Here is a 12,593-nt window from a genome sequence, read left to right on the forward strand (position 1 = left end):
GGCGTTATGAAAGGAAAGCATGAGATTTCAGTGGCTCAGTAGTGGATTTGAAGGTCTAGGCTGTGTACATGGACTTCATCTGTAGTGCTTGTTCGATTAATGTGATTTTTATTGTTCTTGGTGATACAGAAAGTTTTGCAAAGAAATAAAAACAAATAGCGTTCAAATGGGGCAGGGATGATACAACAACATCTAATACAACATTGTATTATCAATTGTTATATCAAAGGAGCTAATAGATTAACACAGTGAAACAAATGAATGTTTATAACTGAAAATGCAAAAAATTAAAGCAAAACAAACAAACCAATGGGGCAGTGATGATTGCCACGTAGAAGTGTCTTAGGGAGGGAAACCCTGAATATTCGGAATTCATAGACTTCATTGTATTCATTTTCATCCTCCGCTTTATCTCCATTTGTTACTACTTAGGGAATAGGCTGCTTCCCTCCTGATTCTTGCCATTTTGTTTTCCTAAAATGCCCTAGACATTGTGCAATTTCTTCCCTTACACTACCTAGCTATTGCTGTTTGATGCTCTATAATATGCTCATTCTGTGTTTCTATTGCTTTATTTCCCCTGTTTACAAAGAATTATTATGGCTGTGGAAAAGGATTCTCCACTAGTTGCAAGTGACAATGGACTGCAAGCCATACAGAACATGATTAGTGGTCTGCTGCAGGCCTTGAACTGCTCAAAGCAAGGTGAGGCTGCTTGGTTATCTCGTTATCAGGCATCTAAGTAATATTGATGGACAGGTTTAAGCTCTTGCACATCCATACTTGTTACATCATACATTTTTTTTTTTGCTTCAGTTTTTAACAGACAGTAAGATGCACAAAACAATGAAATGCTTACTGCCAACAGAAAATAGAAGCAACTTTTTCATACGTTATTCAAGGCCTTGTTGATGTGTTTGTTCTGATATGTGGAAAGATTAATAGTCATTAGAAATACTGGGGTGGTTTGTATGTAACGTTTCTGGCTTAACAGAGCATAGTTTGTTAGCCAGGAACAGGGTCTCTTCTCAGCTCCTCCTGACACATGCCATCTTTGGCACATCAATGATTTAACCCAGAGTTCATTAAATCGCATTGAACTCAGTCCCCTGAGCCTAGTTCTGTAAGGTGCCACACAATTTTTACTTCACACAAAGTATGAAGTTTGAAGCAGATCTTGAGAGGAAGATGAAGCAGACACGAGTCAATAGAAGCGAAAGGGTTCTGAGATATGTGGGACCCAGGATATGATGGAGCTTTGTAGGTAAACCCTGGCATCTTGAACTGAACCTGGAAGCATACTGGCAGCCATTAGAGTTTGGAACTAAAACAACACAGTCTTGCTACCTGACATCATTTAATGGGAAAACCTGGGAGTATGCACCAGAGTGCATACTCCACCACTGACCTCTAACCTCTTATTTTTGGAATAAATTAAGAAGCCTATGTTTGGAATTAATATTGTGTTTGCGATCACCACGTAACATGGAATGGAACCCTAGACTTATGCTGCAGAAAACACAAATGTCAGCTAAGCAGAAGTCAACAGTGGTACAGACAGCGTTTTGGCTAGTGTCACTGTTAAAGGAGTCCTCCAGACAGCTTGTTCTTTGAGCATTCATCCCTATTTGCTCACACTTGGAGGTTACATTTCCAGTTTTATTGAGCACTTGTGGGGAATCTTCTTCATTTGCTTGTCCCATTGTTAAACATCTCCTGTTAATCAATTGTTTATACCACTCTCCATGTTATTTTCCTAACTTTGGTTTTTGAAAGTGGATTTATTGTGCCAGAACATTTTACTCCATTTTAATTGTGTAAACCTAAATTCCCAGTATGCAGTTTAATCTCTCTTGCAAAATACTGGCCATCTGGAGACAACCAAAGTAAAGGAGAAAGGAGATATGACACCATATAAAATAAGAGTACAATTGAACAGCTAAAATGTGAAGTTCCTTCAAATGCAATGCTTGTCTATCATCCCAATTAAAGCTGAAAGGCAGCAACTCAAATTGTGGATTTATCTTGTTTGTTTTTATTTTGTAGATAATAACAGCTCAGCAATGAATGACATTTGTCAGCTCTCTCTTTACTGGAAAAACAACCCAAGTTTAATGACTCAAATGAAAGACATTGTGAGGTGAGATTAGAGTAATAAATTATTTATGGGGTGAAAGTTAGGTTTTTGCTAATGTGAAGTTTTATTCTGGGCGGCAGTGGGAAGGATGCTTTGCGAAACCTGTATTGCTTTCACTAGATCATATGAACATTTAACCAGCATCTCCTGTATTGTTGGGGCAAAGCTGGTCTATTAAACCCATAACACACTGTGAATTTTAGGGGGGGGGAATGTATCCCTGAGAATTTGTAGTATTAAGAGTGTGATCTTATGCATGATTCCTCAGAAGTAAGTCACCTTGGCCGGGATTTAACTAACCAGCTCCATAAATGGAAGCCTTGAACAAGGATTTCAGTTTGTGCAATAGGGCTTTCCTTCCTCTCCTCTTTCGGCATGCCCCTGTCCCTCAAAATTGGCTTTCGTGTGTGTGTGTGTGTGTGTGTGTGTGTGTGTGTGTGTGTGTGTGTGTGTGTATTCCCAGAATAGTACACAAAGGGAGGAGAGGGGCTTGTTCCACCTAGCACACTGAAGAAGAAGAAGAGTTTGGATTTGATATCCCGCTTTATCACTACCCGAAGGAGTCTCAAAGCGGCTAACAATCTCCTTCCCCCTCCTCCCCCACAACAGACACCCTGTGAGGTGGGTGGGGCTGAGAGACTTCAGAGAAGTGTGACTAGCCCAAGGTCACCCAGCAGCTGCATGTGGAGGAGCAGAGACGCGAACCCGGCTTCCCAGATTACGAGTCTACCGCTCTTAACCACTACACCACACTGAAATGCTTGTGTAGACACAGGGCCATCTTAAGCATATCCGGCACCGTGGTGCAAAGCTCCCTCTGTGCCCCCCCTATTTCCCAGAGTTGTCAACCTTTTTTTAGTGAGGACGGTGCTCCCCGTGGGGCTGCAGGGGGTGGGCAGTGGCTGGAGGGCGGCTCCTCTGACAGGGAAGAGGCAGCAACTGGATGCAGCGCCTCCCGGCTCAGCTGGCCACTTCATGCCATGGTGGCCACGGAGGCTCCGGGCGTGGCGCTGCTTTGGCAAGGGCGGCATGGCGGAGGTGGGCAAGGAAGGCGAGCTGATGCTGGGAGGCGCCGCGTCCAGCCTCTTCCTCTTCCCAGGCACCCTCCAGAATTTGGCACCCTTGCGCCCCGCACCACTAGCCTCTATGGATAAGACGCCCTTGTGTAGACAGAACAATTGAAAGAGCTTGATGTTGAATTCTGCCCACAGTGTTTTGCGGGCTTACTCCCAGCTAACTGTGTATAGGATTTCAGCCACGGTGACAGAATCCATGACACATTGGTTATTCTCGAATGTAGCACAAAACTATGGTTTAAGCACAAATATTGGGCCCTACCTCTCTTCCTTCAATGCAGCAGAGGGGTAGGAATCAGAACCTTTTGCTTCTGTTTTTTATGAATGGGGATTTGTTATTATATGCATGCCTAGAAATGTGGCATCATTCAGAAACTGATGAGAGTATCTTCAAGCAGAAACAACACATTGTTTATTGAATTTTAAAGAATTACACATTTATCATGGCATAAAGACTAACAGGTTTATTCTGCCATGTTCTAGCATGAGGGGGCATTATTGTCTTTTTGTTATTATGTTATGTATTTTGTGGGGGTTTTGTGTGTTTGATGTTGTAAACTGCCCTGTGATCTTTGGATGAAGGGAGGTATATAAACTTACTGTAATAAATAAATGTTTGATTTCATTTGAATTTGTATTTTTGTTTTCATTTCAGAAAAATATTACCCCCAGATTTTGCTGGTGAAGACTTCAAAATGCGTAATCTCTCAAAGGATTTGGAAACCATTAAGAAGTCTCTACATCTTTTTGAAGTTTTACCAGAGAAATTTAGCACTGCTGAACTGAACAACCTATTCAAGCAATATGAGAATAACAGAAGAGTGAACTTGACTGATATCCTTCAGTGGCAAATGGAGGCTGACAGAGACAGTAAATTAAGAGGTGCACTTAATAGGAGAGAAATCAACCAAATCAACAACTTCACTTCTCTCCTGCTTCAAAACGACTTTAATAGGCTGCACTTGTTTGATGTAATGGCTCACTTGAAAGAAAGTCAGAATGTTCCCAAGTTTAGAAACATTTGGAAGCAAACATTTTTAAATAAGACTAAGATTATGGCCACAAAGATATGGCAAACCATTAAAACGATAAATTCTCACAAATTATTTTATATGCCTGAAAACCTTAGAAGGTACTTAGCATCAGTCCGAGATGTGCCATCATTGATTTCAGATTTTCTGTTTAAACCTGCTACTATTAACAACTTTCCTGAGAAGTTCTTGACACTCCAGAAAATCTTAAACACTATTGGAAATGTTCACAAAAGTCATAATTACTTAGTGCTATCCTTCATTATTGACAAGATGCAGGACATTCAAAATTTCGTTGGCGAATCTCATTGGAATGAATTCAATCATTATTGGCGTATTACAGAAAAACTCAGGTCTGCAAAATTGAGCGATACAGATATCGTTGCCTATGGGCAGGTTCTAGACATATTGCACAACAATCTTCATGTTCACCACAATGGCTCTGGCCTTCCTTTGAAAAAGGAGCTTGGGCAGCTGACCAAATTTGTGAACCATTTAATGAAAGAATACAGTGAGGAGACAAATGTCTCAATGTTTTTAGATGCTGCTCTGAAAACTCTAGATGTGCTAGAAGACTTGGAGGAAAGGTACACCCATGAATTAATTCCTGTCAATCCACTGAAGGATGCCAGCAATGAAACTGTCCAGAGATTGTTCCAAATATTCAAGGAAGGGAAAGATATACTTTCTGATCCTAGGCTGACAGAATCATCTAGTATAAAAAAATTGGATACCCTCTTCAGTTTTTCACGCAAGTTACTTTTGCAGAAGTTGTATAGGACTTCAGCACAGCATGATTCTTTAGGAGAAGGAAGAGTACAGGATCTTTTGTATTTAACATTGACCCCTTTTCTAAGGGAAGATAATCAGGGTAGTGGAAGACTACAGAACTGTACTGTCAAGGATGTTCATCACATTGTTCTTAAAGTGTTGTTAAATAATGCCACGCTACTGGATGCCTTAAGAGGAAGCAGCTGCCATTTCCTCTTTGCCTCCACAGACTTGGAAAACAAAACAGCCCACCAGCATACATTTACTGAGTTGTTTCAGCTTGCGATAAGAAATTTAAAAATGATGCCAACTTTCCAAACTCTCCACAAAGACCAATGGAAATACTTTTCAGATGAATTTCAGTGCTTCATCAACTCATTGCAAGTTTCATCAGAGTTTCTCTACAAATTGAACTATTTCCAAAGCTACAAGAATCTCTGGATACAAAAGATGCATAGAAGTCTAACAGCCATCTCTAATGAATTCCACCAGAGTAATCTGACCTGCCGAGCACCATGGCTTATGGACATTATAAATGGACCTTCTGCTTTGCACATTTTAAGCCCTTTTATTCTGAATGAAACAGAACCTCGTGCACAAAATTTATCTGGCAGCGTACCACAAGCCCTTGCATTTTTCATTTTGTTACAAAATGAGCCCTATAAGAATGACACTGTATCAAAGATGTTAAAAGTGAGCAAAAATGATGCAAGTCAATCAAAATGGAAGAACTTATCAAAGGTATTGAGTGAAGTTGCAAAAATGTTGAGCTCCAATCAGAATGTGACAAATGCAAACCAGTATTTTCGACTGTTGGACATGACCAGAAAAGCTCTACTTCTTGTTGGCACAGGACTAGCGCCTAATAAAACAGAAACTCATCTGCCCCTCGAGACCTTAAGTTGGCAGATGAAAGCTTCCTATTTAGAAGACGTGCTTGGTTCATTAAAATTATTCCTAAGTGAAACCTCTAACATAGATTTCAAAGCTCATTTAGAAAGACTTTTTAATAATTCGTCCCCACCTGTTGATGTTCTTGCTCAAAGCCTTTTCTATATGAACCCTCACTGGAAAGAAACCAAGAAGGCATTAAACTTAAGTAGAATGATTTGGAATCAGCTGTTTTTAAATGAGACCAGTTTTAAATTAGCAACAATATGGGAAGATATCCAAAAGGTGATGTCTATGGCAAATCCACTGTTTCCTGAGGATGTGCAGCAGGACTTTAATGCAGCACCGGAAGCTCCATTGCAGTTTTCAGATGTTCTGCTTAGATCTAAAAGCACAAAAAACATTTGGGAGTACTTCTTAGCACTTTTGAATAAGTATCATTTTACAGCAAATGTGAGCATGAGACATAACGCCCCCTTAATGGCGTACCTTTCGGGAATAATGCAGAAAATCCAAAATACCACAAATTTATACTCACAGGATAATGGTTCTGATACTCTTTTCAGTGTAGAACTGGAGGAACTGTCTAGACACTTATCCCACCTTACACAGAAGTATGCTGAGGAAGACTCACCAAGCAGCAACATCTCAGAAGTAATCAATGTGGTCCTCAGGAATCTGTTTTTACAGAAAGCTTTTGAACACCAATTTAACACCAGCCAATTAGACGCAAATCCTCAGTTGGTCTATGATGGCAATAAAGGCCTCCAAAGGGTATATGACATACTGAGGCAAGGGACAATAATGCTTTCTGACAGCAGATTGGAAGAAGAAACTGCTAAAGGAAAAATTGCTGCAGTGTATCGTTTCTCCCACTTTATCTTTCAAAAAGAATTTAATGAGTTTTTGTTAGAGCTTAGTACTTTAGCAGAAGCAAAGATAATAGATGCCTTGCATTTATCTCTGAGTCTTTTCTTAGATATTGGGAACCATAGAGCTGGAAGGCCACATAACTGCAGTGTCCAAGATGCAATTCACGCAATACTTCAGATGTTGTTTAATAATGCCACTATCCCCGAGTCCTTGAAACAAAGTCATTGCAAACTACCTTTTACTTCCAGGGACTTTGAAAATAGAACAATGCCCAATCAAACATTTACTGAATTGTTCCAGGACTCAATAAGCAACTTAAAGCAGACTCCGGAATTAGCAAGACTTTACAAAAACAATAGTGAATATTTGTCAAGTGCATTGTTATGCATCATCAAATCCTTACAGTTTTCTTCAAGCATGCTTTCAAAAATGGACATTCTCTTCAATTTTAAGCATCCTTGGATAAGGGACATTCATAAAACTCTAGCAATCATCTCTAACGAGCTGCCCCCAAATGAATCAACTTGCCCAATCCTTGTTCTTAGTGATACAAATAATACAGTCAACTATGACCCTTTGAATCTCGTCCTGTTTTTCTTTGCCAATGAAGCAGAATTTTATACACAAAATCTCACAGACAGCTTAGCTGATTGGAATAAATTGTCAGTGAAGCTATTGCAGGATAGCCTTCCTTCAAATGCTGCCATAAATGAAGTGCTACAGATTGCCAGGGAAGATGTCCACAGTCAATCTGGATGGAAGACTTTTTCTCATATCTGGAACATGTTTTTCAAGTGGAACATTACGGAGGCTGAGTATGTGAAGCGTGGCTTGAAACTAGTGGAAAGAGTTCTGGTTGACAATGAAGTACCTGATGCCAGTGTTTTTAAAAATGTTACGTTTTTGAATTTACTGAAGGAGCTAAGAGCAGGTGTGAATCCACAATTTCTTCAAGACAGAACCAATCTGGAATATCAACCTGACCATGTTGCACACCCTTCTGTCATGACCACTGAAAAGCTTCTAAACAGAATACTGCTTCAGAATGAATTGGTGCAAACACTGCCTCCGAGCAATTTGATTGGACGGTAAGTGGTCAGTTTCATAATTGTAGCAATCTGTTGTTGAATTCAACAGTTCAGAGATTATTCAACTTTGTTCTCAAATAGGGGTGGGGTGCCTCTAAATATCAGGGAATTGCCAAATAGGGAGAGCGCTGTGGCACTCAGCTCCTGCTTGCAAGCTTCCCATAGGCATCCAACTGGCCACTTTGAGAACAGAATGTTGCACTAGGTGCAGGGCCGGTGCTAGGGCTTTTTGCGCCCTAGGCAAAATCACCTTCTGGCGCCCCCCGACACATGTGTCATGACGCATGCATCATGCCCCACGCACAATGCCGCTGACGCCCCTGCGTCCCCTCCATAGGCGGGAGGAGCGCAAGCCAAAAGGAGAGCTCAGCGTCCTCCCGCCTATGGAGGGGGCGCTGTGAGCTCCTCAGCGGCTGCAGCGAGAGAGCGGCGGTGGCAACAGCAGCACCCATAGCTGAAGGCTTCAGCTATGGGCGCTGACGCCACTCACTTGCTGCAGCCGCTGAGGAGCTCACAGCGTCCCCTCCATAGGCGGGAGGAGCGCGAGCGAGCACCGTGGGAAGGGCGGCAGTGGCACGGGGGTTTTGCGGGGCAGGCTGGCCAGCGCCCCTTCCATTTACGCGCCCTAGGTGACTGCCTAGTCTGCCTAAATGGACGCACCGGCCCTGACTAGGTGGGTCTTGGATTTCTCTAATGTCATTTTAAGTGAAGATAGATAAATAGCAAGGCTGGCCCACCGATGAGGCAAGGTAAGGTGGCAAATCTGAGCCCAAGTTGCACACCACTTGCCACCATTGCACCATCACGGACTCCTCCTGTGTGGGCCCCCCGCTGCCTCATCTGCCATGGGCGGCAGCCATGGAGGTGGTCGTGACAGAGGTGACAGGCTTTGCCTCCAGCGGCAATAGATCCTGGCCCGGACATGATACATGCTTTCGTATTTAAGCATGGGATAAAAACAACGTCTTGAATCCAAAGACCACACAATGAACTTAAAGCATGACTCTCCCTTTTTACTGAATTGCAAAAAAAGGAAAAGAAAAAACAAGACTGGAAGCTTATGGGTTCCTTCAGAGCAGTCTTTCTGGGGGCATGGGGGCAATTGCACCAGAAGGAGAAAATCGGCAACCTCCCCAGCACAAGCATGGGATCAGGGGGGCTGTGCGCAACCACACAAAAGGCACCCCCATTTGATGTGGGGTGCGATTATTTTTTACTGTGGGACTTCCTTCTCAGTAAGCAAGTTCAGAATTGTTGCCTGATGCCCTAATTGTGTACTTAAAGCTGCAATCCTAAACACACTTTCTAGAGGGAAAGTCCCATTGAATTCAATGAGGCTCATACATGAGCAAACTTGCTTTGGATTGCATTTGGATTGGCTCAATGGGTTTTTAGTTAGCCTGTCTCCTGCTTCCAGCCTCCTAGCCTAAGACTTACACTTGGAAGGGCCAGGGAGGATCTTACTGAAGCTGGTGATGTCTCTTAAATCTATGAAGTTTAGACAGGCTGCAAGTAACATAATAAATGAAGTGTCATACAGAGAAATCTGTTTAATTGCAGCTACTATCCCAGATGGTGTATCTCTAAATTTGTTTTACTCAAGAAAGTTGAACTCTGCTATCTCATTTGGAAACTAGGAAAGCTACTATGGGCAGTGTTGTTTAAAAAAAATTACTACCCTCATGTAAAATTCAGCTGAGCTGTTTCACACCATTATGTAATGTTCGTTATGGAAAACTTAAGAAGCCGGAACATTCCTTTCTTGTTTTTTTGTTTTTGTTCTAGGTTTCTGTTTTCAGAATTTGAAAACGTCTTCTTACACATGTCCCCCAATAATGTCTTCAGATCATACTTGACTTGTGTACTGAATGTCTCTGAAAGGCTGGAAAGTGAATTTTCAGGTAATGTATATGTTGATAGTGGCATACAATTTATTCGCTTTTGAAGCTTCCCTTTGCCTGAACACTTTTATGTATGAATGTGCCATGGCTGCCTGTGTACACACCATACATTCAAAGCTGATTATCCTCTGTAAGGATTCTGGAAACAGTAGGTTACCCCCACAGAACTAGAATTCCCAGTACCTTTAATAAGCTACAGTTCCCAGGATTCTTTGGGGGGGGGAAGGAATGTGCTTTAAATGTATGGTGTGTATGCGCAGCCTTGGACTAGCTGTGATCCATAAGATGAAGTCAATGTATGTTCATTCATGTATGCATTTATGTACCGTGTTTCTCATATTATAAGACACATCTTATATTTATTTTTTCCTCAAAAAAAAAACACTATGGCTTATTTTCAAGGGATGTCTTATTTTTTTCCTCCTCCTCCTCCTGCCGCGGCCGGCATTGTTGCTGCGCCTATCACTATGTCTTATTTTCGGGGTATGGCTTATATTCCTTGAATGCTTAAAAATCCTGCTATGGCTTATTTTATGGGTATGTCTTAAAATATGAGAAACAGGGTATGTGTGCAGAGAGGGAGGGAGGGGAGTGATAGTATTTCCATTTTTGTTTTTACCAAGAGGAGCTGCAAAAGCCACAGTCTTGATTTTAGGGGTGGCTGCTCAATATCATCCTCCCCTACCTGCATTTCTACATGGTGATGGTGAAGATAATGATAGTTGCATCTTCATGGTCATCTTGGTAGCCTTTTGGGCCAAAAAAAAAAGTACTAAGAATGCTTGAAATAAATAGACAAACAAGTAATTGTTTGGTTTTTCTGTACAGGAAATGTTGACCTCCCTCCAAGCATAGCACAGCTGAAAAGGGCTATTCTCACTCCCCGTGATACTGGCAAGAAAGATTTAACAGTTCCAGAGATCCTGATGCTAAGAGTAAGTAGGCTTAGGATGTTGGATGGTACAGTATGATTGTGTGTGCTTGTCAGAGCTGTTATTAAGGCCTAGGTCTGCTCAACATGCAAGTGTAATCAAAACCAGAAGACTACATTCCCTAGAGAAAAGCAGCTTTGGGAGGGAAAACCTGGCACAGAAATGGAGCTGGAATGCATCTCACGGTTTCCTCACCTGCTGCTTCTCTTTTCAAAATCTCTCTCTCTCCCACACACATTTGTCACTGCAAACATACCTGTAAAATGCAAACGGAGAAACTTTTCCAGCCCCTTTTGAGGATCACCTGTCAGAGACAAAAGTGGATGGAGCAGCAAATGTAAATTTTACCTTTGTGGTTTCTACACCGGGGTAGGCAACCTAAGGCCCGTGGGCTGGATGTGGCCCAATTGCCTTCTCAATCTGGCCCACGGACGGTCGAGGAATCAGTATGTTTTTACATGAGTAGAATGTGTCCTTTTATTTAAAATGCATCTCTGGGTTACATATTTGTGGGGCCTGCCTGGTGTTTTTACATGAGTGGAATGTGTGCTTTTATTTAAAATGCACCTCTGGGTTATTTGTGGGGCATAGGAATTCGTTCATTTCCCCCCAAAAAATATAGTCCGGCCCACCACATGGCCTGAGGGACGGTGGACCGGCCCACGGCTGAAAAAGGTTGCTGACCCCTGTTCTACACCCTCACACAGCCCTCTTTATCCTCCTTCCAGGCAATCAGAAGCCATTATCTGGGTTCAAGGACATATTCTGGCAAGGCAACACAACAAAAACGAATACCACTCAAGGAGGGTGCAAAGCAGGGCTTATGAGCCACATTGTCTGTTGAGTGGAGGTGTAGTTGGTGAAGGGGCGTGGCAGGAGGACAGTTCTGGGAACTCAAGAGAGAGGCCTGGAGGGGTACATTTGACTACCTCCCCAGGTCTGAGGTCCCCTATTCTTAAAGCCGAACTTTGGAAGGTGGGAAGTGGTTTTGGCAGTGGCGGTTTAGAGCAACAAAAGTGGCATGTGGTAAAGGGTTCATCCCCAATCCCTTGGCCTCTCTGCTCCAGATTCCCATTCCAAAACTAAGGAAAAGCACCCGTTGGGCCTTTGTCACATCCACTCACAAATGCATATAACTTGCACTGCCATCATAACCTCACCAGTGAAACAATGTTTCTTCACCAAGTTGGCCAGATTTTCCTCATTGGTTTTTTGTTTTGTAACCACTCATTTCTGAATAATTTCTCTCTCTTGATTGTATTTGAAGCTAACTCACCTCCAAAACTTGACATCACTCCTTTGTGACCACGAGAGCATCAGGTCATTGCAGCGAACCTGCCAACTCCCTGGTGTGAGCTTTGCAGAGTTGTGTGATCAAAGTGAGTTCCACAAGAAGCTTCTTTGTGGTATAGAACTAAGTGATCGGATTGTGACCAGTTTTATGAACCATAGCAATGTGTCTAGAGAATTTCGAGACATAGTCATAGGGGATCCCAAGAAACTCCAGCAGCAAATAAACAGGTAAGACCTTCTTCAAGGTAATTTGTAGCAGAATATTAGCAATGTATATTGCAGTGTATTATTTGTAGCCGTGTATTAGTTTGAAGTAACAAAGTTTTTTTTTTAAAGGTTACTAGAAAATGTGCCACAACTTAAATATATCCGAGATATCCCACAGTATATGGCATCTTTGAATTCTATAACGAATATCACTCAGAATACAATACACTCCAGGAAGCAAGGTAAGTTTTACATTCATTTGTTTGTTTCTTAGATTGAACTGCTTATTAAATTTGATTGTCAGTTTGGATCAAACCATTTTCATTGTGAAATTGTGGACAAGGCTTTGAATTTATACATATTTGTATAAAATTCAGTTATATTCAACAAAGG

General features: G+C 41.9%; 1 protein-coding gene across 1 annotated transcript in view; it reads left to right on the top strand.

The window, feature by feature from the left end:
- The window catches only part of ABCA12 (ATP binding cassette subfamily A member 12), a 142,762-nt gene that overhangs the window by 30,792 nt on the left and 99,377 nt on the right, over positions 1 to 12,593 (top strand). The window contains exons 8-14 of the mRNA XM_035138968.3: positions 593 to 705; positions 2,047 to 2,140; positions 3,869 to 7,867; positions 9,653 to 9,768; positions 10,597 to 10,703; positions 11,968 to 12,221; positions 12,330 to 12,442. Coding sequence (XP_034994859.1) covers positions 593 to 705; positions 2,047 to 2,140; positions 3,869 to 7,867; positions 9,653 to 9,768; positions 10,597 to 10,703; positions 11,968 to 12,221; positions 12,330 to 12,442 — 4,796 coding nt within the window. The remainder of the gene's footprint in view (positions 1 to 592; positions 706 to 2,046; positions 2,141 to 3,868; positions 7,868 to 9,652; positions 9,769 to 10,596; positions 10,704 to 11,967; positions 12,222 to 12,329; positions 12,443 to 12,593) is intronic.

This window comes from Zootoca vivipara, chromosome 1 (genome assembly GCF_965207765.1).
Source record: "Zootoca vivipara chromosome 1, rZooViv2.hap1.1, whole genome shotgun sequence".
NCBI lineage: Eukaryota > Metazoa > Chordata > Lepidosauria > Squamata > Lacertidae > Zootoca > Zootoca vivipara.